This window comes from Manis pentadactyla, chromosome 11, assembly GCF_030020395.1.
Source record: "Manis pentadactyla isolate mManPen7 chromosome 11, mManPen7.hap1, whole genome shotgun sequence".
Classification (NCBI taxonomy): Eukaryota; Metazoa; Chordata; class Mammalia; order Pholidota; family Manidae; genus Manis; species Manis pentadactyla.
This window is the reverse complement of record NC_080029.1, coordinates 117,185,560-117,213,455: the sequence shown is the minus strand read 5'-3', so window position 1 is coordinate 117,213,455 and position 27,896 is coordinate 117,185,560. Positions and strand designations below refer to the sequence as shown.

Below are 27,896 nucleotides of genomic sequence, written 5' to 3'. Positions count from 1 at the left end.
ACATTCATAGTAACTGAATCTCTAGATGGGCTTTAAGAGAATTGCTGTATTATTATTGGAAAAGCTCAAGTCCTTCCCAGAAAGCAAATAACATTTAAAAATCAGGACTTCCCATCTTTATCCACATTGCAGTGATTTCCCATTGCCCGAGGAATACATGTGCTAAAAATGGACACAGACTGTATGAGTAGGTATTGGGAAAGAGGGGCTTTTACTAATATGGAAAAAGAATGGGCCAGACTCTTGGGTATGTGTTTAATAGAAGAAGGAAAAGTGTGATTCCTTTCCCTACCATAAATTCCACCACTCCTTTTCCTTTCAGTGACCACTTATTACCCTAACAAGACCAAGAGGCAAGTTAGGAAAGAATGAATTACACAAAGAGCTGTCATCCCTGACTAAAGCCTTCAGCTTCCTCTCCTTCTGGGTGATCTCTGTGTAGCATCTGGAAACTTGAGCATTGGCAAACTGAACAGTGAGCAATCTTCTATCACCCTGTTCCTGCAGCTCTCACTGCTCTTACCAAGCCTCTGAGGTTCTCAGCACTGCTGTTGCCCGCTGCAGTCTTACCAGTAGGACCTAGTATTCCAGATAAAACCACACTATGTAGTCTTAAAAAAAAAACAAAACACTGGTAGGGAGGAGTAGTGGTGGAGATACTGGAGGAGAGAAAACACACAGAAAGGCCCAAGTTAGGACTCACTTGGGTTGTGCATGATGCTGATATCCAGGTCCCAGTTGGGATCCTGCTTTCATCTCCACAGCCACAGAACACTGATAGGAAAATTACAAAGAGGAAGAGGTCAGCTCCCCTCAGCAGTCTATAAAGCACAGTTATGTTTAGACAGGTTCAACCAAGGTGAAATCCAATGTTGCTTTCTAGTGAAGCCTAGACAACACCCAGGTTAAAATAACCAGCTACTGGTAATTTACTTGACATAAGCCACAAAGATTGAGAGCTGGAAGGGTCTTTAAAGATCATCTAGATAATTTCTCATTTTAGGTAAGGAAGAGGAGTTCATGAGAAAGTCGGTTGCCAGAGCTTGGCCTCCTGACCTTCACCTTCCCATGCTCTTTCTATATGAGTCTCTCATCAAGAATAACAGTTCCACGGGGAAATTCTTCTTCTGAGACAATTTCCATCAATCCAGTATTAATTCTTGTTGTCCTGGGGTGGTACTCTCCGACTTGATTCTTGGCTCTAAGCCTGAATACTACAAACAGGGGCTTTGAACTAAATTGCTCCCATAAGACCAGACCTAAAGAAATACAAATGCCTTTTCAGATGTGCTAAGAACAGGCCAACAGGGCTGAACTGGCACTGTGAGAGGGGGTCTTTGTTGCTTTCAAGGGCATGAAAAGTTTCAACAGTAGGGCTTAAAATGATACCCCTAATTTTTATTAAGCAGACAAATATTTAGTTTTTACCCCTACCCTTGTTTCTACATCGGTCCATTCAGACTCTGTACCATCGGGTTGGACAGGTGCTCCTGTGGAAGATCTTCGTTTTCGACTATGGAAAAAGGGGAAACATGATGCAGTAACTATTTTTGCATCTAAAAACTGGAAACATATTAGAAATAGGGAAATACCATGTATACTCCTTTGGAGAATTAATGATACATTTTACAGGACACTGTGTTCAAGAATCAGCAGCTAAGAAAACAACAGCCCTCTAAAGAAATACATCTGGTGATCACTCACCCAGTTGGTGATTCTTGTTTCAAGGTCTCAATATCTGTAAACTGAACAGATTGTCCACCACCCCTTGTTTTATAAACATCACCCTAAAGCAAAGAGAAAAGGTTACCATTACACTTTGATACTTCCAAATGATAAACATACAGATATATTTCAAATTGAACTTAAGACACTACTGTTTTATGGAAATTCCCATCCACAAAACCAAACGGTGGTTGGGAATACCAGGTCTGTACTATTAAAATACTTAAGAGATTTGAGTACATATCTCTCACTAAACAAAAGAAGTCCAATACAATATAGTCAGTAGCATTCTGAATTGCAGAAAGTACTTTTTTGTTCAACCTGAAATTTAAAACTTAAGTACACTAAGGATCAAGAAATCTGCTGGAAATTTGTAAATGTTCTAAAGTATTACACTTTCCTCTCTAAGGGTACCCACCCCACCTCCATATTCAAATGACACTCTTATTTGTAACTATTGTTCTAAGAAGAACCATCTTCTAAATTTGAGTCTGAAATGAAAAACTTTTTCCAGCTTTCTTTTACTTCCTGATTATTCATTGACTGATCAAAGGAAAACTATTCTATAGGCGGGCAAGGGAAAGAAAGGGCTTTGGGTAGCTCAATACTAAGGAATTTTGATAGGTCAGATTTTAAGATGAGTTTTTTATCTGACAGAAAGCAAAAGTAAGATTCTTTGCTTAGGTTTACTTTTTAAGTAGAGGTTTAATAATTAAAAGTAAATATTAGATCTGGATCTGAGAAGCTAAGCCTCTTTCAGTAGAAAGCATGTTTAGTCCCAGTGTAGCAGATTTACTTTAGTTTTCCAACAAACTGGTTATATCAAATACCCACTTACGTTCCAGTTGACAATGCCCATGTGTCATCACAGGAGTAGAAAAGGAAATGGCTGTTTGTTAAGTTGAATTTTTGTCTATATTTTTCTCCTGTGTAAATTTGTTTTTACCTTAATTAGTTTAGTTTCAATCTCCCCATCGGAGGCTAGTTCCTGGTGGGTCAGCATGTACTTCTCACACTTAGCTAGTGCCTTTTCATTTGCAACAGATACTGTGATGGCATGAGGGACATGTGGCTGCATGACTGTTTCAGTTTGCACGTTAGAGGCAGGCTTATGATCTACCCATCTGTCCCCTGCAGAGCGTGATCGTCTGTGTCGGAGATGAATTGGTGGTACATTCTGATCAGGTTGAAAGAGGAATCAAGAAACAAGCATAACCCAGAATTAATTGAAGGGTATTACTAGAAGTGCAGCAGGTTTCAAGACAAATGCCAAATCTTTCCAGAAGCTAAATATGTTATTCAAGTAATTTAAATGTTCTCTTTGTATTTAAACACAAAACAAACATCTTTTAACACCAGCTTTTATGTTACAAATTCTACCAAGGAGCTTCCCTTTCAACTAACAATGGAAGGAAAAATTCTAGTGATGCTGCTAGTCTCTTCTGCATAGGTGGTACTCAGGACAAATCACTCATTTCACATTCTTGATCAGAAACCATTATTTACGCCTGCTATTGTGAGGTACCCTGTTAGGTCCACAACTATGTTGAAAGTGTCAGTAAGATCAATAAAAGTCATAAACATATCATAGGCATCTAAACAAAAGAAAACAGTCCTTACACAAAGACAAAAAATAGAAGCTGATAGAGCTATATAGTACAAAGTGCTAAACACCATAAAATATAGGATATTATAAGAACTCCATGTAGAAAATGATTAAAAGAATGTAAATAAAGTACTTCTGAGTACTCTGAGATTTTAGAATTTCAAAACATAACTTCATGAAAAGTTCATTAATGGCTAAAACATACCATTTTTTTCCTCAAACACTTCATAAAGGTTCCAGGAACAAAATAAAGATAGTGTCAGATCAGTCTCTACCCCACAGTAAAAAACTAGCGGCTTCCAGTCAAATGGCATGTAAATTTGGGAAAGTTAATTGCAAACGTCTGTTTATAAAACTGAAAGCAAATGAAAGTCACAGACCAAAGCTGGTCAAGTATGAAGATCCCAATTGCCAAACACATATCCGGAGAACTAAAACATTTTCCCTATATAACTATAAGAAACAAATCACAAAACTGTAGACATGGGCCATACAGCTTTGCCACTAAAGATGGCTGAGCCTCACAGACAGCAGGAAACTTCCCATTCTTAAGAGGGTTCTAATTAATGTTGAACAAGAAAGGCTGGCTTACCATTCAGCAAGTGATAATTTTCTTGAACACATTTAGTAATGAATACATTCTGAAGCAACTCTTGGAAAAATGATAGACCTTACAGTCTAATATCATTTATGAAATAAATGATTAAAATCTCTTCCTCACTGAAGTGTAAATTCAGTCCACCTGGCAGTTTTTGACCAACAAACCTAGATGCATAGGTACTAGCCAAAACTTAGCTGCTGCACTTCTAAAGAGGTTTTGATTTCAAGTGAGACATTAAAAGAGCTTAGTAAATCCTCAGTATTTCATAGCCAAATTAGATATTATATTAATGTTGCTCAGGCATAAAGCAGGCCTTAACTAGTTTTCAAGTAGTCTGTAAACTTTCATGAAATAAAGGGGATTTGTCAGAGTTGATCAGAAAGACCAGCCACCATTAATTTGCTCCCTGAAAGTGTTTGAAGCAGAACTACAAAGTAAAGAACCTAAGCGCAGAATCATCTGTTGCCTTGGTAAATACATTGCAGTTCATCACCAACCCTTATGCAGGCCACCTAAAAGAAATTTACTTGCACCCTAAATTACACAATAAGAAAACCTAAAGCAGATATTTCGTATAAGATTAATTTGTTAGAAGAAAAATTCTAAAAGAGCTATATTGATTTTTCAAAGGAAGACTTTACCTTAATCCTTAATAAGAAAATATAAACATGAATTTGTTTAAACACCCTTGACCGAGGCAGAGCCCTTGAGATAAAGGTCTTGAGAGTAAAACGATTTATTGGATGTGTAAACTCTCATCAGTAACAAAACAACAGACCTGGACTCTTCAAAAAATAGTCAATGTCATGAAACTCAAAATAGGAGTGGGAGGCAACTATTTTATATTGAAAGAGATTATTAAAGAAATAATAACCACAGACAGTGCATTCACCATGATAGGATCATGGATTGAAAACAAACAAAAACCCACTATTGGGACAACTGCGTAAATGTAAACAAGGACTGTATATTAGGGTATTTAGTCAATTAATGTTAACTTTCTTAGGTGTGATAAAGATTGTTATGTAGGACAATGTCCTTATTCTTAAGGATAGATATCACAAGTCTGTGACTTTCAAAAATTCAAGGAAATGATTACATTATCTACATAAAGTGACAATTCATAAGTCTAGGTAAGGGAAAAAGGATATCTACTAATCATCTTTTCTTTGGGTTTAAAAAATTTCGAAATAAGTTTGGAAAAACAATTTTAAAAAATGAAAGTTCAAAAGCAGCAAAAAATCTAATTTGGGAAGAGAAACAAAAAGAGGAAAATGTGCTCCCAGACACTCATGTGCACTGATTTTGTGGATGCTTGTTAGCTTACTGAAAAGCAGATCGCTCTGGGATGTGCCCAAATGACCTGCGTTCACTGAGCACTGGGCCAGTACTTGTTTCCAAATGTATTAAGCCTTGTTCAGATGAAGAGCCAGGCCTCAATTTCAGGGTGATCTTTCAAATTAAGTAACAGAAAAATTATAGACCTTGTTTATACTGGAGCTCACCCATCTTTCCATGGAATTTCCTAAATCAAGTTAGAAAGTCACAAGATAAAAATCTATTGCTACAATGCTTTAAAATAATACTGGCACTAACCCTGCAGCAGTGATCCTCTTCTATTTCTATCTCATTCCTGATTGCAGGAACCACCTCCCTGCCTTCAGTCCAGTACATCCCTCGCCTTCTGTCTGACACGATACAAGTTTTACTTTGTCCTGGCTCCTGCTGCCTACGCCTTGCAATAGATGTGACATTGAGAGGAGTGTTGTACGGAGGAATTTTCTGCTCCCATTCCGATATACAGGAAGCTACAGAAATGCTGCTGCAAGAGTTAGAGCGCCTATGTAGCTGTGGCTGGCTCATGAGTTGCTGGCCGTTGGCAATCTGAGCAATACAGTTACCAGAAAGCTAAAAAAATCGAAGAGAAATTAATGAGGAAAACTGAAACACTGAGAAAGACAATTCATCGCTTTTCTATAATTTTAGCACATGAAGACATTATAATTATTTTTACTGTTACTAAATTTTTATACTAAGTTTGTGCTAAGTTTGTGTTTATACTACATTTTAACATTTGTAAATTAGTATGAGAAATATTAAGTAATGTAAAAAAAAATTGATTCTCATAGAGATAGTTACCTAATTTGAACAAATTTTCTTTAGTACAAAGTTGCACACAACTACAAATAACTTACAGGTACTGGTGATGGAGAAACAGATCTTTGAGTAACTTTTTCTCGATCCCGCTCCCGAGAGGGCCTCTCTGGCTTCTCAGTTTTGGGCTCAGTAACAATAGCCTTCAGTTGTTTCAGTTTTTCATCTTTGACCCAGAGCTTATTTTGCATCTCTAGCTGTTTGGCTGCTACTCTCCGTTCCTGCAGATTATCAATGGCAAGGATAGAGTCTACCTCAGTCATACCAAACAGGTGCACCAATTACCTACATCACACCGTGGTTCTCCAGGTCTTCCGAGTTAACCGTGCTTCCCAGGGCCGACCTGTCATGAGCTTTAAGGGCCTAGAGAGGGAACAGCAGGAGCTGCACAGGGCTGCCCCACGTACAGAGACTCAGACACCATGATGTGAGACACACCATCCCTCCGAAGTGATGAGCACTGCAGGACTGACACTCACACATTCCTTCTCCCACTTCATTGTTGTTTCTGTCACCATGCCTTGCAGCCTGGCTTCTAGTCTGCGTTTGTCAGAAAACTGTCGCTGAAGTTTCTGATTCTGGGTTTCAAGTTCCTGTTGCAAATTGCGCTTATCTTCTTCGTAGATAGTTGTTGTTTTCTCTAAAATGTCAATCTGGTGAGGGAGACCCATTATGTTCAGTATTTCGTGTGTAAACATTTCTTGTAGCTGTAAAATTTTCTCTTTTCATTTGCTTTCGCAAGCATACTTGTGAAAAGGTAAATCATGGGAAAGCATTTTCTTCTAAAATTTCATCTAAAGTCCTACCTCCATTCCTAGAAATGAGAACTTTTAAACAAGTTCCTCACCGATAGATGAAGTTATAACTGACTTCATGTGAAAATAACTTTCCCTAAAATTAAGGCCTAAAATTTTATTTTTTAGGCCATTTTTGGAGTAGAGAACACTATGTTGATTGAGATAAGCTTTTCTCTATAATGCATACCCCTAAACATGCCTCTGTATATGAAGCAAACAAACATATATTACATAGTATTAAGTCAAAAAGCAAGCTATAACCAAAGCTAAACTCTAGAAAGCCCCCTAGAAAACTTGTTTGAGCCAGAGAACATTCTCTCCAGAATAACCAAGTGATAACTCTCAGAAAGCGGCAATTACAGGCCTGTACAGCAAAAGAGCTAAGTCGGAGACCAGTGCTGAACAGCTAGCACATACATCCATTTTAATAATTGCCAAACAAACCTTATATTCTAGAGTTTTGTTTTTCTTCTCCAGTCGTTCTATTTCCAATTTCTGTCCTGAGATCACCTTTTCTTTTTCATTTAGTTTTCCTTGAACGTAATTTTCTTTATTTAAAACAGTATTGTCAAATTCGTGCAACAAGGCTTTAAAAGTAATAGCTGAAAGAAATGCAAACCAAGTTTACTCCAACTCCAAAGTAACCACTGAAATCAACTTTCATCAACCGATACTCTATGAAATGTAGATACTCAGCAAATCTTTTTGAGAGTTAGTCTGTCATCTGAAAACAAGCTTGGAAGGAAATCAAGAGTTGGATGCTCAAATTTACAAGAGACATTGTTCATAGAATCTTTGTGTTTCACACTCTTTCATTTTGTACTATGCATCCCCTTGGCAAATAATTTACTTCAGAAAAAAGCAAAAACAGAAATAACACTAGATTTAGGGTCAGTCAGATCCAAGTTGAAGTCTCCAGCACTCTTCCTTGGTGCGTCACTTGGGCATAGTTCCTCACCTCCACATGGGGATACAAACACCACTTACCTCACTTCTTTCTTAGGATGATTAAAATGATGGTAAAAAATAGTAGATATATTCACTGAGCACTTACTGTGTACCAAGCTGTTCACTGTTCTACATGAGTTTCATACATTATCTCATTTTTCCTCACAACATCCTCTAAGGTAGGAATAATTACAACCCCCATTTTGCAGACAGAAGATTTAAGTAATTTAACCAAAGACGGTTATTAAGATGTAATATATATTAAGTCCCTTGCAAATAAATAACTGGTTAGGAACTAAAAACAAAGAAGGTATTTTACTCCTTTGTGTCCATCTCTATTCATTTTAAAAAGGAAAATAATATCCTTTATCTTTCATTTTACATTCTTGGAATTTATTAAAAGCTGTGGAAAGTTCCTTGTTCATCTAATTAAACAATGCCTTGAATACTACAAAACACAGGGACAAAATAATCCAAATGATTGCAAACAGTTTTTGCCCTTACATTGTTTGTTAAACTCTTCAGTCATCATTTGTCGTAGATGATGGCGTTTCTCCAGTGCTTCGATCAGCCTGGGAAGAGTCTGTTCATCATTGATATCCAAGATTTCACAGGGTGGCAACGGTGGAAAACTCTGCAAAACCACTTCTGTAACCAGTGGTTCTATATTGGAATTATTTAAAAAATTATTAAAAGTTACATAGAAGAGAAAGAGCTTATTTGAACAAGTTCAACACTGGGATCAGAGCCCCAGTCCAGTTCACCATATACTTTCTTGAGTTGTCATACTTCCTTAAAAATGCATCATAAAAGAGGAAAGGTGAAAAAAAAAAAGTTATAGTATATAACAAAAGGGATCTCATTTATACTTTGGTTCAGGTATTTTGCATTTGGTTTTTGAGGGGAAGGGAAGTAAATAGTTATCTCATAGGAAATATATATTTTATAAACTAGGCAGACAGACTCTCAGTGGGTACGTGACGTAACACCAGGTCATACCGTCCCCGACTGGACCTCCTCGAGCCTGGTTTCTGAATCTCCTCCCGGGTGTTAAACCACACATCGCCTTGTCTACGGGTCTGGCTATTTCCACTTCTTGGGTCACTTCTGCAAATCTCATGACTTGCTAAGAAAGAAAACAAATACAATTTTGTTTTGTTTTGTAACAGATAAGCATATCTTCAAAACTTACTAAATGAAACAATAATAGATTGGTCATTAGTTCAATTCTGTAACTAAAGGTTCTCTCTCAGTTTTTTAAATGTTCAAAATGTCATTCTTCACATCCAGTCTGCTTTACAGAAACTCTGAGGCTTTATAATAAAGGATAAATACATTAAAATTACCAAGCTTTCTTCATAATCTTCGGCCTTTGGATTCACACACACAATCATGCGTACTTTACCTTCCCCATCGAAGTAGTTCTTGAACAGGTGAGTTAACTTTGAATCTCGATATGGAACCATCTGTAAATACATTCAAATACAAATACATGAGGCAAAAAAAAATGCATACAAACAAAACCTACAAATAAGTAAAGGCTGTTGCTTACTTACCTTGTTAGTTCCATACATTTGGTTCTCTCTCAGGACTTCCATACATGTTCTTAGTGTCATTAGTGACTGATTAATGTTACCTGACAGAAAAATATACACAGAAAACATTTGAAAAGAAATAGCTAGTGTATGGTCTGTTTGCCTATAAAACTCCTACTTTACAGAACTATTAAGTGGAGATTACAAACAATGGATTTTAGTGGCTCAGTTTAAAGAGCTGTTGGTACTTGGTCTAGCAGTTTTTCAGTATTCTAACAGCAGTGTTTTAGGAGAGGTTAGATACCATCCTTCAGGGATACCATCAAAAGAACTGTCCATTGAATGCAACATTACACCTCATGGCCCATAGTTTCTCCCAAATTTAAATTCTGTTATTAATGCAGTTTAATATCCCCATATTAAAATATTATCTCTAAGGCATGATCATTTCAGGCTACAGTTGGCTTCATCAACACTGAAGTCGCCCCTGCACCATTTCTAACAGTCGAGTGTCTTAGGATCCAGCCAACTGTCCCCTCTCTACCTAAACAGAGACTTCTTAGGCAGCATACTTGTTACTTCTGACCCCTCTTGTTTGGATTTCTGAGCCAAGGCCAGTCTAACAGGTTAATCAAGCCTCCAGTAATAAACATCTCACCTGCATAGACCCCAAAAGTATGTAAGAATTTGTTCATTTTGGAACCTGAAGGTCAACTAACTCTACCAGGCTTTTGTCCTTGGCCACTTGACGAAACAGAGCTCATCTGTACCTCTATATTCCATGATTCATAGTTTTTTCTTCCCTAACCCCCACTTCCAGTGTCCTTTCTCCCTCTGCTCTGCTCTCTAAAACCCGTATTGCTGTTAACAGACTTCCTTTCATCCTCAAACTGCTCACAGAATGGTCCATTCGTCTCTCCCTAATCTGGGGTCCATGTTGTCCATGGGTACATTTCAGGGAGTCTGCATGCTTGGATGGGAAATAAATTACATCTGTATTTTTACTGACTTCTGAAATCTGACAAGTACCCTTCAGTTATGAATGTAGGACAAAAAACAACACCACCACAGTAGTATTAGTAGTACCTGTGATTTTCATCAATAGAATCAGATAATCTGACAGCATATTACAGTTGATTGCTGATCTCAAGATACTTACGTTCATTTCTACTTTAAAATTATATAGTTACCAGACCTGCTGATGGGTCTTTAAGGCATTAATAAAGAAGCATCTAAGTTACTATAGGACAAATGTTTTAGGAATACTTTCAAAAACCGCATTTCAATCTAATTGGATTCCTTTGTGACCCTATGGTGTTTTATGTTACTCATTCAGAAATATTCTGAGAGACTTTCACAGGTTTCACCCTGCAGCCACAGTACAAAGCCCTGCTACCTTACCCTTTATCGGCCAGAAGGGTAGTGCTTCCCTCTGGGCCCTGTTGCCTTCTTGAGTAAAAGTTGCTTGTTTTCTAAAACCTGACATTTTATTTCTGTGGTGTCTGTCGTCATTTTTCCTTTCTCATTTCTGATTCTGTTGATTTGTGTAGATTCTCTTTTTCTCTTAATAAGTCTGGCTCAGGGTTTATCTATTTTGTTTATTTTCTCAAAGAACCAGCTCTTGGTTTCACTGATTTTTTCTATTGTTTTATTCCTCTCAATTTCATTTCTTTCTTCTCTGATCTTTATTATGTCCCTCCTTCTGCTGACTTTGGGCCTCATTTGTTCCTTTTTCCAGTTTCAATAATTGTGAATTTAGACTATTCATTTGGGATTGTTCTTCCTTCTTTAAATAAGCCTGGATTGCTATATACTTTCATCTTAGAACTGCCTTCGCTGCGTCCCACAGAAGTTGGGGCTTTGTTCTGTTGTTGTCATTTGTCTCCATATATATTGCTTGATCTGTTTTAATTTGGTCATTGATCCATTGATTATTTAGGAGCATGTTGTTAAGTCTCCATGTGTTTGTGAGCCTTTTTGTTTGCTTTGTACAATTTATTTCTAGTTTTATACCCTTGTTATCTGAGAAGTTGGTTTGTAGAATTTCAATCTTTTTGAAATTACTGAGGCTCTTTTTGTGGCCTAGTATGTGGTCTATTCTGGAAAATGTTCCGTGTGCACTTGAGAAAAATGTGTATCCTGCTGTTTTTGGGTGTAGAAGTTCTGTAGATGTCTGTTAGGTCCATCTGTTCTAGTGTGTTGTTCAGTGCCTCTGTGTCCTTACTTATTTTCTGTCTGGTTGATCTGTCCTTTAGAGTGATTGGTGTGTTGAAGTCTCCTAAAATGATTGCATTGCATTCTGTTTCCTCCTTTAGTTCTGTTAATATTTGTTTCACATATGCTGGTGCTCCTGTGTCGGGTGCATAGATATTTATAATGGTCATATCTTCTTGTTGGACTGACCCCTTTATCATTATGTAATGTCGTTCTTTATCTCATTACTTTCTTTGTTTTGAAGTCAGCAGATACAAGTACTGCAACACCTGCTTTTTTCTCCCTATTGTTTGCATGAAATATCTTTTTCCATCCCTTGACTTTTAGTCTGTGTATGTCTTGGGGTTTGAGGTGAGTCTTTTGTAAACAGCATATTATAGATGGGTCTTGTTTTTTTATCCATTCTATTACTCTGTGCTGTGTCTTTTTTTTTTTTTCTCCTCCCTCCCCCTATTACTCTGTCTTTTGATTGGTGCATTCAGTCCATTTACATTTAGGGTGATTACTGATAGATATGTACTTACTGCCTTTGCAGGCTTTGGATTTGTGGTTACCAAAGGTTCAAGGGGAGCTTCTTTACTATCTAACCATCTAACTTAACTCTCTTATTAAGCTATTATAAACATAGTCTCATGAATCTTTATTTCTCTCCCTTCTTATTCCTCCTCCTCCATTCTTTATATGTTAGGTGTTTTATTCTGTACTCTTTTGTGTTTCCTTTGACTGCTTTTGTGGGTAGTTGATTTTATTTTTGCCTTTAGTTAGTATTTGGTTGGTCTGCTTTCTTTGGTGTGATTTTATTTTCTATGGTGACATCTATTTAGCTTTAGGAGTGATTCCATCTAGAGCAGTCCCTTTAAAATATCCTGTAGAGGTGGTTTGTGGAAGACAAATCCCCTCAACTTTTGCTTGTCTGGAAATTGTTTAATCCCTCCTTCAAATTTAAATGATAATCTTGCTGGAATCAGTATTCTTGGTTCAAGGCCCTCTATTTCATTGCATTAAACGTATCATGCCATTCTCTTCTGGCCTGTAAGGTTTCTGTTGAGAAGTCTGATGATAGCTTGATGGGTTTTCCTTTGTAGGTGATCTTTTTTCTCTCTCTGGCTGCCTTTAATACTCTGTCCTTGTCTTTGATGTTTGCCATTTTAATTATTATATGTCTTGGTGTGTCCTCCTTGGGTCCCTTGTGTTGGGAGATCTGTGGGCTTCCGTGGTGTGAGAGACTATTTCCTTCCCCAGCTTGGGGAAGTTTTCAGCAATTCTTTCTTCAAAGACACTTTCTATCCCTTTTTCTCTCTCTTCTTCTTCTGGTACCTCTATAATACAGATATTGTTCTGTCTGGATTGGTCACACAGTTCTCTTAATATTCTTTCATTCCTAGAGATCCTTTTATCTCTCTCTACCTCAGCTTCTCTGTATTCCTTTTCTCTGATTTCTATTCCATTAACAGTCTCTTGCACCTCGTCTAGTCTGCTCTTAAGACCTTCTATCGATTGTTTCATTTCTGTTATCTCAATCCAGACTTTATCCCTTAGCTCTTGTATATTTCTCTGCAGGTCCATCAACATGGTTATGACTTTTATTTATATCTATCTCACCAGGCCTTCTCTCTGAGGTTGTCTGAGTGATTTTTGACTGGACCAGATTCTTTTGCCTTTTCATGGTGATAGAAGTGGTCGCAGGCAGGTGGCGTGGGTGTCAGCTGGGAGAACAAAGTCCCTCCCTGCTTCTGGTCCCCTTGTCCTTCTCCGCTGCCTGTGCTTTCTACCTGCACCCCGAGAGCAGTCTCTGGGATAATCTCCTGAGCTGCCATGGGCAGGGCGGCCCTCGGGATAGCCTAGGGCCCCGCGGGGGGGTCGCAGGAACACCAGATGTGTTCTCCTGCGAGAACGGCTCCCCTTTGTGCCTTCCGGACCTTGCTCCGGCGTCTTCTGTCTGTTTCAGGCAGCTGTGCGCCAGCAGCAGCCTCTGGGTCTGTCCCAGTTAGCTGCGCACTGGGAGGAGACTGTGTGTTTGCTGTGGGTGGGGCTGTTCTCCGGCTGCTCTGCAGCTGTGGCAGGTCAGCCAGTTTGCTTGCAGCGCCGGCCAGGGGGAGTGAATGGCAGGCTGCTTGCAGACTCCGTCTCGGATTTTACTTTTCTGTTTCTCTAATATCCAGTACACCATGCAATGTGTGTCTGTGCTCCCAGTGTAGATTACTAGGGCTGGTTATTTAGTAGTCCTGTGCTTCCACTCCCTCCCTGCTCTGATTCTTTTCCACCTGCTGGTGAGCTGGGTGGGAGGAGTACTCGGGTCCTGCCAGGTCACAGCTTTGTATCTTACCCTTTTTGTGAGGTGCTGAATTCTCACAGATGTAGATGTAGCCTGGCTGTTGTACTGTATCTTCTGGTCTCTCTTTTAGGAATAGTTGTATTTGTTGTATTTTCAAAACTATATAGGTTTTTGGAGGAGATTTCTGCCACCCTACTCACGCTGCCATCTTGAGCCCCTCTAAAGCCTGACATTTTATAAGGATGGTGAGCAAGAGAGGTCAGCAACATTTTCCTACTTCCTAGCTGCTGCCTTCAAATGTTTCTCTTCCATGCCAACTCCAGGGTCATTTTGTATTTATGAGGAGGATCACCCTAACATGCTGTCAGAGAGCCCTGACTTCCTCAACTCCAGTAAATCTTTCTCTCTTACCCTTTACCATTGTAGCTGTACAACCATGCCCAAACCCCAAACCTTATCTACTCAGAACTTCACCACCTCTAGAAACCTGAGGCTGTCATATGCCCCAACAACAACCTCCTTTTCTTCTAGTTGTCACACCAGTTCTTCATCCTGATTAACACTGATAAGTCGTTTATTTTTTTCCCTGAAATATCAGATGCCTCAGGATTCCACTTTCTTCCCAATCCGGGTAAACCTCTTTCCTCACTGAGGTTAATCCTTCCTTTTGTCATGTGGATTCCAGATTCCCCATCCTCTTATATACACGTGTGTGTTCATTTTATAAGTCATTTCACAATCTCACAAGTCAACTAGCTACCACCTTTTTCTCCTTCCCAGGCTCTTTAATCATCTCAACAATTTGTTTCTCCTCAAGGCTCAGCTTGTTCATATCTGATCTCCATGAATAATCCTGTCTCTCCATTGCTTCACATTTCTTAATTGGCAAAACCTAAACCTGTAAACCTCAAGTTAAATCTCTCTCCTTTCAAATCCATGTAGCTCTGCGTCCACTTACTAGGCACTTCCACTTGAATAAGCTGAACATATCCAACACAAAACTCATTAACTGCCCATACCTGCACCTCAAACTGCTTCTCAGTCAACATATTCATTGATCTGCCCTCTCCTCTTTCTACTCTATATCCAGGTAGACCCTGTTCCTAACTAGCTCTCAGGTGTGTTGACCTTTGCCTCTGGGTCACATGATTGCTCATCTGCATGACCGCAAAAGTTTCCTAACTGCTTTTCATATCTCTGGATTTGCCCCTGGTAAATTCTCTACACTGGGAAAATGATCCTTCTAAAGACTAATCTTGCACTGACTTTAAGGGGAGGCTGTGTAACAGTAGGAAAAAACTAGCTTTGACAGTCCAGCCATCCTGGGTTTGAACCCAGGCTCCAACCTTGGGAAAATTACTTAACTACTTCCTCATCTGAAAAATGGGTATGATACAGTCCTGAAAAGTCAGCATCAAGAAATCAAGCCCAGACATATGAGGTACTATAAAACACAGTAGTTCCTTAATAATTGGTAGCCACCATTATTCAAGATTAAATTCGGACGTTTTTAACGTTACAGCTCAGGCGCTTGATGACCTTTGCTTTGTTCTCCTGCCTCAGCTGTCAGGGTTCACCAACCCACACCCTCCACACCTCAACCTGCCAGATTCCCACAGGACTTGGTCTGTTTACAAATGGCTGCTTGACCATCCCTGATGCCTTTAATCCTGTCCTTCATAGAGCTGGTGCCTCACCTCTGACGCCACCGCATACACCCGCAGACTGGATGAGACTGCCCTACTCTGCACTCCCACAGTATTTTGTGCTCACGTTTGTCATTCTACTGACACGGTCTAGTCATATGCCTCTCTCTTGTCCTGGGCAGAGGGGCATCCTTCATATCTGTGTTCATTCCTAACACACAGTAGGTACTCCACAGCTGTTACATAAAACATAACATGAATGGCTATACTAAATGAAAGATTAAAAAAAAAAACAACACAGGTTTCTTTTCAAGTGGTTTTTGTAGTCAAAGAATTTTGCCACTGTGAATGTTGGAATTGTTAAATCACTGAATATTAATGACCTAGTACTGACAATACTAGCAATAGCTTTAACAGACTCTTTCAATATGAATAGTATTATTTTAATCGCTTTTCCTCATTCTTGAGACATCAGTGTGTTGTAGCAGGTGGATGCCAATCCATAACTGAACAAACAGCACTAACCACTAAACTTGGCCTCTTATCAAATTTAAGGCAGTTATACTTAAACCACTCATCAATAAGCAGATAACTGGCACTGCAAGTATTTTAAAGTTGTTGCAAAAAGTACTATGCTTTGCTCACCAGCTTCTCGTAATCTGTTCCCTTCTGCTTTTGTCCGGTTAGTTCTTTCACTTCCAGCAAGATCTACCAAGGACAGCTGGCTTATAGTGATTTGTTCTTTTTCCTAAAGGGAAGTTCACAATGCCACAGTATGAGTTATAACTGGTTTATAATGTTCTTTAAATATATTCAAATCAACAAACTATAATGTTCTTTAAATATATTCAAATCAACTAACTAGTAAGTCCTGTGAATATAATATTTGCACAGTACAGGTAGGGCCAAGGATACATATTTTGGGGGAACAGTTTGCAAAAGTATATGCTAAATACACTCATGACAGTAATGATGACTTGCCTATTGTCTGGTCTTCTACACTGTACTGTGAGCTGCATGAGAACAGGGATTCTGCCTTTCAACCATTTCATCCCCAGCACACTGCACAGGGCCTAGCACTCAGAAGGAGCTCGATAAGTATCTGCTAGTGAGTCCATGAAAGAGCTGTCTTAAATTTTTGCATAATTAGTATTTAGTAACTTCACAATCTAATAATTTCATAATACTCTAATTATTTTGACAATAGGAAATGAAAGCCAAGAGGTACATCACAGACACCTTATATATTAGATGTGATTCAAAGGAAATCAAGTGTATATAGAGGCTTGACTTATAAGCATTTTCTAGTTAACATTTATTGAATGCTGACTATAAGCCAAGCATTGGACTAAGAACTTTATATGCATTACCTCCTTTAATTCTCACAACCTTATGAAGAGTTTATTAGTTGCTGAGATAGCTAGTTAGTTAGTAGGAATCACAATTTGAATCCTGGTGGTCTTCAGTACCATGCTGTACCATCTCCTCCCCTCCTGCCATTTGGAAACCTTCATGATAGAGTTTTGAATGGAATTACACTTTAATAGCTCAAAGTTATTAAATGATTTATATTTAGGTTCAAATGCTGTTGCTAATTGATGGAAGCCTCATCATACATAGTATGCCAGGCCTAGCAGTAAATGGTGATTAGCAGATGGAGGCCCTACTAGCTTTTCAGCCAAGAGAACAATTTAGAATTGCCATCTCCTGAACTGTCCCCTACTGTGAAAAATTCATTGCTGACATTTTAAAGTCATTAACTGAATTTCCACATATAAAATGAGTCTTCTGAAATAAAACAAATCACACATTTTTATTTTATCTCTCCTATTAAAGAGATTTATAAAGATTTATAAAGTTTTATCATAGCAAAATTCCAGGCTCTAAGATTCAATAGCCAGTTTCCCAAAACTACACTATTGGAACAATTAAAAAGTAAATCATCACCAACATACATATTAATTCTAGAATAATCTTCACTGCAATGAAACCTCCCTGATTAACTCTAATTACAAAAAAATTAAGGACTCAGAACATGAAAAATTCCACACACTACAACTTTACCTGTAAGACATTGTTTCCATCTGCATCCAAAGGAGCCTGGACTAATTTAATGTTGAACACACTATGGGAACGGCTGGACTCACGATTCAAATGTGTGTTAGCAATACGTCTCTTTTTCTGGCCTATGATGACAGAGAAATCATTGTCAAACCTGAACTCAGTCATTTCAATATTCATGCTTTCTACTAAAAGATATTGCTGTCAAATTACAGTAACAACTCTTGGGGTTACAGTTATCATTTTATGTTTTTCTAACTTTAGCTCTGTTTCTAACCTCTCCAGAAAACTTCAAAAGCCTCCTCAGTAGATTTCACTTCTACTTCTGTACATCCTGCAACATACATGTTATGGTTCTTATCTTCACGAAGCAATTTAGATTGTGGAGGTCTATGGCAAAGAAAAAAAACAGTTAGTTTCATAAATTATGAGATAGTAGTATCTCAACTTAAAACTAGAACTAAAATGCCAGGCAACTTGACATCTATTCTTAAAGGGAAGGAAGCCTAAGGAAGACCCCAGGAAAATATTAAACTTGGATAAGTTTAAGGATATGTGTAGTCAAGATTAGTTAACAAAACAGGCTAACAGAAACCTATTTTGCTTTAAAAGCTTTGCTCTAATTTGTTCTAACAAAGCACAGGAGACAACACTTACTGAACAATTGGAGTTAGAAGTAGTATAGCAACATCACATGCACAGGTTAAGCATAAAATCTAGCATTTTCCTAACTTTTAAAAGATCAACAGATAGAGTTGGTTCTGACCTCACTGTCAGCAAAAAACAAATTCAGAAAGAGTTTGGTATATACCAGGAGTGGCAATCCTTTCAAAGTGGCTGGTCAAGTTTAAGTCTGTACGGTAAGGTGAGAATGGAGAGGGTGCTGCTTGTTTGACCTCAGTCTTGTAAATGGTCGGGGTAGAAACATTTACCAGCCACCATCACTAAGTAGATGGCAGATTTTTCAGGAAGCAAGGAGGGGCTGAGGTAGCAGCCAGCTCAGTGCCAATGAAAGACCGCCTACATACAGACATGCCACAGATGCCAACCACCAGTACAACTGCACCCTCCTTAAGGAAAGAGTCGACACCAGTAACATACACAAAATCTGTGTTCCTCATGGGTGTGCTGCAACTGTTCCACCTACCAAAGGAATAAGGTAGAAGTTACTGTCTCTACAGCAGCCAGCTCACAGCAGCATGTTCATTCCAGAGCATGTGACAGTCCCAGTGAGTCATATCTTAAAAACCCTCCATTGTAATATTTCTTCTTTGTATTAACAAACACTAAATGTTAACCAGCTCAGAAAAGCAGGTTAAACACCACCTAACAAATTAAATCTGAACTAAATGTTAAATAAGCACCCTGTGACTTCATTCAAGGAGTTACCAGCAAGATTACAAGGCACACAGTCACATTTGTCAATCTTCCACTTGTGTAACTAAAAACAAGATAAGGCTCCTTTGAAAATAATCTCATTTAGAACAAAGCAAACTTGGTACATGTGTAGATAGGAAACTGATTTGTAGCAATGAATGGTAATACAAAAGCTTAGAGAAAAGTACACACAACTGAATCCTTTAAACAAATGGGAAAGTAATTGGTCTATAAGTTGTTTAATGTAAGTAGAAGTGGATGTACTGACACCTGCCTTAGTCTAACGGTTTTCTAAATGCAGCTTTTCCAATAATGTTCAATTAGAGATACACAAGTTACATTGAAGACTGTTAAAAAAAAAAAAAAAACAGCAAACCCAAAGTGGAGTCATTTGTCCCCAAACCCAAAAAACCAAGACTTAATTATAGTTTCACAGTTTCAACCTATTCCAGAATGTGAGCTTTTAATAATCTGTCAGGAATTTTCTAGTCAGCAACAAAATAATTTGTCACATAAGACCCTCTCCATCCTCCAAAAAGATGAGCTGATCTGCAGGAAACTTCCCTGCTCTTCTCCGTAAGGGAAGATGACCTTGCCTGAAACAATCCCTTCTTTTGCTAAAAACTTCTTGCCCCACCCTCCTTCCTATAAAAACCTTTCATTTTTGTAAGACTCCCTGTAGCATCTCTACATGCTAAATGCAATGCTGCCCAATTCATCAATCACTTACTGAAGCCAATTATTAGATCTTCAAATTTACCCAGTTGGATTTTGTTTTTTTTAGCAAGACACAGGTCTTCATATTACCTATACTCTGAGGCCCTAATAAAGATAGCACTGAAGATAAGCATTGAGCTGAGCTCAAGAACAAAATCATCAACTCAGGAACAAGACAATATTAAACATGAAATTCCAGATTTATTGTTTGTGATACCAGGTTGTAGTTGGTCTTTAGTCTCAGAAAGGCAAGACCCATGGAAATCAAGAGTAGTCTTTCAACTTGGTGGAATGACAATACAGATGTCATTTCATATTAATCAGTGATGGAAAAATTTGTATTAGTTGTACAGACAGCAGCTCCCAGGTCCACTCTGTAGGTATCACCAACCACAGATGGTTAATGTGGCTACAAACTTACCAACACTGTCAGCTTATGAAAGGTAGCCCCAGGACATAGCCATAGGGGGACACTTCCTTATATAATTAAGGTCCCTGAAAATACAGCCCAGGGCTAAGAGTTTTCAAAAGTAATGTCTAAATATTCAGGTTTATTTCTCCTTAGCTGCGTTAGCCCACTGGTTCCCTAATACAGCTGCATATTTAGTTAAGAATAAAACTACTCATTTAGCCCCAGCTGCAGGATACACAAGTGGTGTTCCATTTTGAAAGTAAAAGTATTAAACATTATCCCCATTTATAGTGAAGAAAAAACTAAGACTCATTAAGGTCAAGTGACCTCCCGAAGGTTAAGTAGCTATGATGGGCTCTTTTTACTACTTACTTAGGCTTTATGGGATCAAACAGCACCTCTTCCAATAGATCATATATGTAATTATTATATATTTCAATATAAGAGACAAATACACCATAAACACTATCTTCATCAACCTCTTCTGCTTTGCAAAATTCTTGTACATTTATCATATCTGCAAACTCTGGGTCTACTTGTCGTCTGAAAAAGAAAAAAAAAAGAAAGTCCGATCTTACACATTCTGCGTCAATATCAAAAGTAAATGATCCCGAGGGGAAACTAAAAGATGTGAGTGAGCTGTCATTACAAGCAGAAATGCACAGAGCACTTGATTCATACACACGGTGGGCCAACAGTACCCCCTGACCTCCCAGATAAACAGCACTTGCTTTTCATATGCTCTCCCACCCAGAGTGGCACCTTCTCTAAATAAAATGTGATTCACAGACAGTGTGCTCAAAACCAGAGAACATCTGAGCAAATCTGCTTAAGAGCATTCCTCAATGTGGACCTCACTAAAGTGAACTGGGAGACTAACTTTTCCACTTGATGTTCACCATGCCCGATGCCTGAAGAAACCCTGGGCAGGGTTCCCCTTAAGCCAGTGTCACATGTGAATGTATTACTTACTTGCTAAAGGGGGTCTTTGGATTGGGCGTGGCTTCTCTTTTCTGCCGTTCTAATAAGGCATCAAATTCACACTGTATGTCCATGCTGTTCCTATCATTAGATTTAAAAACCTAGGGAGTGGGGGTGAAAAAGCAGACCATGATTTTTAGAATTTGACTTTAGAATAAGAAACATATTTAAGAAATAAGGAACATTATATGTTTAATATGTAAACATGCTTAAGATTTAAAAATATATCCAGTGTTTTAATTCTCCATTACTACTACTTAATCCACAAGTATCTTGGTCCTTAGGTCCTTCAGTGAAATAGTCATAACATAAGAGAATTAAACTTACGTATCGTTTAGCTTGAAACGACCCTATACTGTTAAAGATCATGTCCAAACAACGAGGAAGTAGCCCGCCTTCCCCTGGAGAACCAGTCATTGTATGAGTTTTTCCACTTCCAGTCACACCGTATGTGAAAAGGAGACCTACAATGTAGCAAGTCATACTAAGTTACATATTAAAAGTCACACTGGATCATATCTTGAAAGTCCTCCACTTACTACAGTTCTTCATTGTCTTACAATTAACCAACTCAAAAAAGCAGGCTTAACACCACACTAACAAATCAATCTGAATTTAAAGTCAAACGTGAATCAAATATATAAGTATCAGAAAAGTTTTATTAGAGGGAAAGAAAAGGAAATCCAACAAAACTCCAAGTATCATACCATTTTTGCCATGAATGAGGTCATCTACCAGGGGATTAGCGACGACATCAAAGAGCTCCTTCTGGGTGGTACGAGTGCCAAATACTTGCTTGAACGAATACTGAGTCTGTGGGTAAGGAAAAAACAAAAAGCACTTAAGTGGATTCCACTCTAGCTTAGGAATATATCTGTTTAAGCTTATGCAGATGTTTCTTTATGAACATTCAAGATACAGACATGCAAATAAAAGCTGAATAATCTTTAAACTTGCTTTAAAAATTCATGACAAACCTAAATTATAACAGTTACAAACTGGTAAATATTTACAGTTAATAAGTACCAAAAAGAATGTAGAAAAGTCGTAAGTCCACTAATGCTTGATAGACTAAGGCTGATTTTGTTTTAATTGATAGAGAAAATCAAAAGATTCAGTCAGACTTGTGAAAATCCTCATGTATTACTTCATATACTATTTTACTGCTTCATACTTCATATACTTCATTACTTCATATATTATTTTTTTCTTTATAATGGTGTCATTTAAAATAGCATATCATGCCTGATGCCTGAAGAAACCACTGGGCAGGGTTCCCCTTAAGCCATGTCACATGTGAATGTATTACTTACTTGCTAAAGGGGGTCTTTGGATTGGGCGTGGCTTCTCTTTTCTGCTGTTATAAAAAGGCATCAAGTTCACACTGTATGTCCATGCTGTTCCTATCATTAGGACAGCCAGATGTTTTGATGTATAGAATTGATGCTGGAGTTCTTGTTTGCAGAGTTGAAGAATGAACTTAGCAAACACCCAAGGTAGGAGAGCCAGGGAGAGGCTTTTATTTAGAGATAAAGTGAGAGGAAAGAGCTCCTGGCCCATGCCAGGAGGGGACAAGAGAGCCTGGAGTGGTGTGTTGTCTAGGGATTTATAGGCAGTTGAGGATTTGGGGGAACTGAGGGCTTAGGGTGTGGACTTGTACCACCTGCCCTGTCCTCAAGGTGGGCTGGGTTGTTGTCTTTGCCAGGGCTGCTTACAGTGAAGTCACGGGAACACTCAGACGTTCCAGGCCAACTTGCTCCTGGCCTTTTGACCTTTAACTGATCTCACTGAAGATGTCTACATTCCTAGTCTGGTATCTGTACCCTAGAGAATTAGTGTGACCTTCACTTTGCATAATGCTGAATACAGAGTTTCCATAGAGACTTTACATTGTTACATTGCTTTGACTGTAAATATCTTGCCTTGCTTTTTCTGGAGGCCCTCACCCTCCTCTGTCTAAGCCCATGGTCCCTGTCTCAGAACTGAACTGTAAATATAATATACTTCGATGTAAATTAAAATGTCCTAATTGTCCAGGGCCTGGAGTTCTATTATTTCTATTTTTGTTATTTTCTAGTTTTATTTGATTGCAGGCATTACAGTTGTTCCTGCAAGATTCCTGAATTTCCTACAATTTTTGCTTCATGAATGTCAATGCTAAGTTATTTGATGCATGAAAATTCATTAGGATTAATTATGAATAATAGCCTTTGTTAAGTGTCCTCTTTTGTTTTACACCCTTTTATCTGAAGTTCAATCTGCTTAGACATCACTATCCATGACCCTTAAGTTTTCTAAATTAGTTTTGTCTGCCAAAAGGAGACATGTATAAATCAGTACACAAATATGTAATAATAGCAGCAGCAACTGGTACTGCCCGTGTCCCAGGCACTGCCTTAGATGGCAGTGAATCGTTTCATTATTACACCCTCTGATGTTTTATTATGTAGTAATTACTATGCTCATTTTATAACTTTGTTAAAGTTCACACAGCTGCCTCTGCTAGGCTTTCACCTTTGTGGAAATTTTTATTCCAAACCTATAAAAACATCTTAAGAGTTCACGAAAAGAACAAAGAATCTTAGAACTGAAAGGATACACACAGGATAGTGTTGACAGGTTAGTCAGATGACCCCCAAAACCTCATGAACAAATCCTTCCTTTCCAGGTGAAGAAAACTGAAGATTAAAGGAGGAACCTGCCTGTGCTCCTGGAGCTAATTAGTGTCCAGCCATTTCCAGCCCAGTGCTCTTTCCATAATCCACTGTTGCCTTCTGTGACAAGGCAGTGAAAACTTAATCCCCACCAAGCTTTCTGTACTATTTATACATATTTGAAATTAATAAAGAATTGTAATTAAGTAAGTCAGTTTTCAGCTGTTTTACATCCTCAAAGGCCTACTCCTCCGTGAAGCAGACTATTCATTCTTGCTTAATCCATATTATTGAGTGTTTGGGGAACAGGACAAATAAAGCCAATATCCCCTTGATGCTTATGTTATAGCAGCAGAAAGAGACCATATAACAAGTAAATAAATCTATAGCTTGTGCTAAATGCTTTCAAGGAAGCACAAAAGTGCAGACCCAGAGAGAAGCGGGGGAGGACTGATACTTCTGATGAGGTAGGCCAGACACACTCTGAGGAGTGATACTGAGGATGAACCCTAAGGATGAGGAGCCATCTGTGCTAAAAGCCAAAGGAAAGAGAATCCAGGCCAAGGGAACAGCCCTGAAGCAGAATTCTGGCTTATCCAAGGAACTCAAAAGGATTGGAAGAACATGTGAGATGAGGGTGGAGAGAGAGAAGGCAGATTAAGAAGGATTTTGCCAATTTAAAGACTTTATTCCTTGAAAGGTTTAACAGGAAAATGGTAAAACCTGATTTATGCTTTAAAAGATCACTCTGGCACCTCTGTGGAAAATGGATTAGAGAAAATTCAGAGCGGAAAGCTGGCAGTCCAGTTAGACTTAAGTGTCATTCAAAGTATGGGCAGCAAATCAGTGCCCCTCTGAGAACTGTTTCTTTCCAATCTGGGGTAGATCATTATAAACATCGCCGAGTAAATATTTAGAAACTTCTCTGCAACATCCTAGCATGTGATCCATGGGCTCATCTCATTAGGCAAATTATAAAATCAGTTATCTGTTGTCTAACTCAGATGGCTAGTGCCCTGTGGAAAAGCTGCACAGAAGTATCAGTGATGATTTTGAAAATAAAAATACTGTTCTTCACCACAGATCGTTGGAGAAGCACTGGTTTTGGTGATTAATAATAGGGCTCAGATGAGGGTGGTGGCAGTGGAGACAGAAATGAAAGGCCAGTTTCAAGATAGACTTTGGAGTAGAACTGATAAGGTCTACTGGTGAACAGGACATGGGAGGGGACAAGAGAAAGATAATAAGGTTTCTGGCATGAGCAAACACCTTTTACTGAGAAAAGTCAGGGGAGAAAATGCTTTAGAGGAGAAAAAATAAAGAGTTCTTTTGGACATAAAAAATTTGAGATGCTCATGTGACATCCAAGCTGTGCATGTTTGAGTTTAGAGCTAAGATAAAAATTCCAGAATTACCACATATAAACACATAAAGCCATGGAAAAGAAGATAGAGAAGAGAGCCCTGGGTGTAGCCCAACCCAGTATGTAGAGGTCGGAAAGGAGGAGGAGCCCACATAGGGCGGCCAGTGAGACAGCACATGGAGAGTCGGGAGACAGAAGGGTGCTTCAGGAAGGACAGTGCTGCCGAGGCACAGATTATAATGCAGACGTAGAGGTGCCCGTCAGATTTAGCAGCAAAGGGGCCACTGTTGAGCTTTTGACAAGCAGTTTCCACAGGAGCAGTTGCAGAGTGAATGGCAACTTGAAAGTAGAAACAACAGCCTGAATTAAACCTTCCTTCTGCATTTCCATAGTCCATTTCTTTTAGAAAACCTGTGTTTCTGTCCCTCTATATAAATCTCCTTCCACCTTTCAGCTTAGTGCAACGTTTGTTGAACTGAATTGAACTCACTTTGCTCAACATTTTACTAAAAATAAAAACACTTCCTAAGAGTTGATACAAGTACACAATGCCTATTGTTACTTTACTCTCCATACATGAAATTTTATATGTGTAACTGCCTAACAGTCATACGTCATTCCACATTAAACTATCTCTGACTTTGACAGTAAAAAATGTCCAGCACAAGAAATCTTCCAAAAGCAGGCCTCTAAATCAAGATTGTGTCTGTCCATTGTAGAAATTAAAAATACTTAAGATACAGTAGTTATAGTTAAGCAAATAAGTCTTTCAAAATAGTAGAAACACACAAATTTTGTTAAATTTAAAAAAAGGAAAAGCCATTCAGAAAAGAACATATCAGGTAAAATAGCTTGGTTCCAAACAGCAATTACCTCCTTATAGTCTCCATTTCGGTTGAATCTGTAACCCTCAGGAGTATGAAGTTGAACAGTTGTACTATTAATCACTTCTATGCAACGCTCTTGATCAGGAAAGCTCAGTGGGCGCACCCTACAGTATACCTGGAATTACAGGAAGGTGCTTAAAAAGAACAAAGGTTGATTTTTCACCTAACTTTTCAATGAAGCTTCCCATTTATTCATTCAACAAACATTTGGTCTCTCCATGTAGGAAATCTATATAAACTTAAGAGCTATGAAAACTAAGAAGTGCTACCCGAAATTGTCAAATGCAAGCACATATATTAGAAATGAAAGATTTGAAATGCACATAAAATTAATTTGGATAACACCATCAAATCACAGCTTCTCTTCACTATTGGCACCAATTTCATAAAGTTGTACTGCCAGTAATATAAAAATCCCTCTGAAAATCAGTAACATATCACACAGTGAAAATTATTTGAAAAGCTGTTGGAACTCTTTGGAATTGGAAGTCAATTAAAATTGGCCAGCTTAACACTTAATATACAAATAAGTAAGTCCAAGATCTGAAATGTCTTAATTAGTGATAGGGTCAAAGAAAAACTGTTCAGCTATATGTGCCAAGCATCTGGTTCCCTCAACTCATACCAAGAAACACACTCCGGGACCAGTGAAGGAGACAGTCAAAATACCCCCAGAGCAAACCAACCTTCTTTTATTTGCTATTTGCTTTTAAATGCAAGTTCCCAAGCCTGAAACTAGTGAAGTATATGCAGTTATGAGTAGTCATTAGAATTAAGCTGTTCTATAGAATCTTTATGAAACTTGGTCCCAATAAAGCATGGAGCTTGGGCTTTCTTCATAAAGCACACTATCAGTTACTATACCACAGTCCTAAAGTCCCATCCAGGCATAAAGTTTCCCTCTATCTGAGAGAGTATGAAGAATTCTCTGGGACAAGTGAAGAATATTTTTCATTATCTAACTTTCAAATTATAATTAGTTACAGGAGGCATGCAGTCAACAACCAAAGACTTCATTTTACTGGACTGAGTCCTCATAGAAACAAAATTTCAAAGCTGGAACCAGCCTTACCCATTTAACTAAGTGGCGACTCCCACTTCCACATCTCCATCCCTTCCGTATACATAAGACAGAAAAAGGACTGAAGAAAAAAGGTACACACAGAAATTCACAGGCAGACCTTACCCCAACTGGGTCTTTAAGACTTGTTTGGGATCCTTTTTTCACTAGAGGTTTCCTAGGTGTCTTAGTCCTCCTGGTCATAGATAAAAGAAAATATTTCAGTTCAACACTAAAATATAAAACCTCATCTATATATAACTGATACAGGGATAACCTTCCTAGGGTTTATAAAATGATTCCTCAGTTCTAAAACCCTCCACTGCAAATAACATGAATAAGAATAAATTGCATTAGTAGAACAGTGCATGTGGCACTTGTAATCAGAAAGTAATTTAAATTGGATTTAGGAGATATTTCTGGTACTAATTGTACCTATGTACTCTTAGAATGGTTCTCTACTTAAAATAGCTTGTATATTTTCTTGATCAACAATTTTACAGAGGCACTATAAACCTGAAAAATCTAGATAATTGACCACTTACCTTAAAAGACATTTATATATGCCCTCACAGACATTGCGCCAAAAGCCTCTGCCAAAGCAGACTGATAAGCAATTAACTTCAAGTCATAAACATGCACATGGAGGAATCCATTATTTCATCAAGATTTAGGTCTGTACTTCCAATGAACTGGTAATTGAATTCTCTGTCATCCTTTGACCCCAAACAAAATGTGCTCCCCATACTGCAATTTCTTGCTTTATTTAATAGGGACAATAGAAAAAGGTATTTTGACCTGTTTCTCCATTTCTGTAACACACCACTCCCCACCCCACATTTATTTATCTACAGACTATATGAACATTTAATACTAAAATTAA

At 38.3% G+C, this 27,896-nt stretch overlaps 1 protein-coding gene across 5 annotated transcripts in view; it reads right to left on the bottom strand.

Annotated features, from left to right (window-relative positions):
• Positions 1–27,896, bottom strand: part of KIF23 (kinesin family member 23) — a 30,467-nt gene that overhangs the window by 1,464 nt on the left and 1,107 nt on the right. The window contains exons 2-23 of one of the 5 annotated variants that reach the window (XM_036932222.2): positions 27,140–27,209; positions 25,940–26,068; positions 21,757–21,862; positions 21,377–21,513; positions 21,041–21,150; positions 20,441–20,611; positions 18,664–18,705; positions 17,840–17,952; positions 17,566–17,687; positions 16,147–16,249; positions 9,388–9,467; positions 9,178–9,297; positions 8,831–8,957; positions 8,336–8,494; positions 7,328–7,485; positions 6,566–6,739; positions 6,128–6,307; positions 5,529–5,840; positions 2,672–2,902; positions 1,705–1,787; positions 1,435–1,513; positions 704–774 (exon numbers count right to left, since the gene is read on the bottom strand). In XM_036932222.2, coding sequence (XP_036788117.2) covers positions 704–774; positions 1,435–1,513; positions 1,705–1,787; positions 2,672–2,902; positions 5,529–5,840; positions 6,128–6,307; positions 6,566–6,739; positions 7,328–7,485; positions 8,336–8,494; positions 8,831–8,957; positions 9,178–9,297; positions 9,388–9,467; positions 16,147–16,249; positions 17,566–17,687; positions 17,840–17,952; positions 18,664–18,705; positions 20,441–20,611; positions 21,041–21,150; positions 21,377–21,513; positions 21,757–21,862; positions 25,940–26,068; positions 27,140–27,209 — 2,877 coding nt within the window. Of the gene's footprint in view, positions 1–702; positions 822–1,434; positions 1,514–1,704; positions 1,788–2,671; positions 2,903–5,528; positions 5,841–6,127; positions 6,308–6,565; positions 6,740–7,327; positions 7,486–8,335; positions 8,495–8,830; positions 8,958–9,177; positions 9,298–9,387; positions 9,468–16,146; positions 16,250–17,565; positions 17,688–17,839; positions 17,953–18,663; positions 18,706–20,440; positions 20,612–21,040; positions 21,151–21,376; positions 21,514–21,756; positions 21,863–25,939; positions 26,069–27,139; positions 27,210–27,896 lie in introns of those variants that run through there. The other 4 variants (XM_057488931.1, XM_057488932.1, XM_036932223.2 and 1 more) reach the window with 4 other exon arrangements.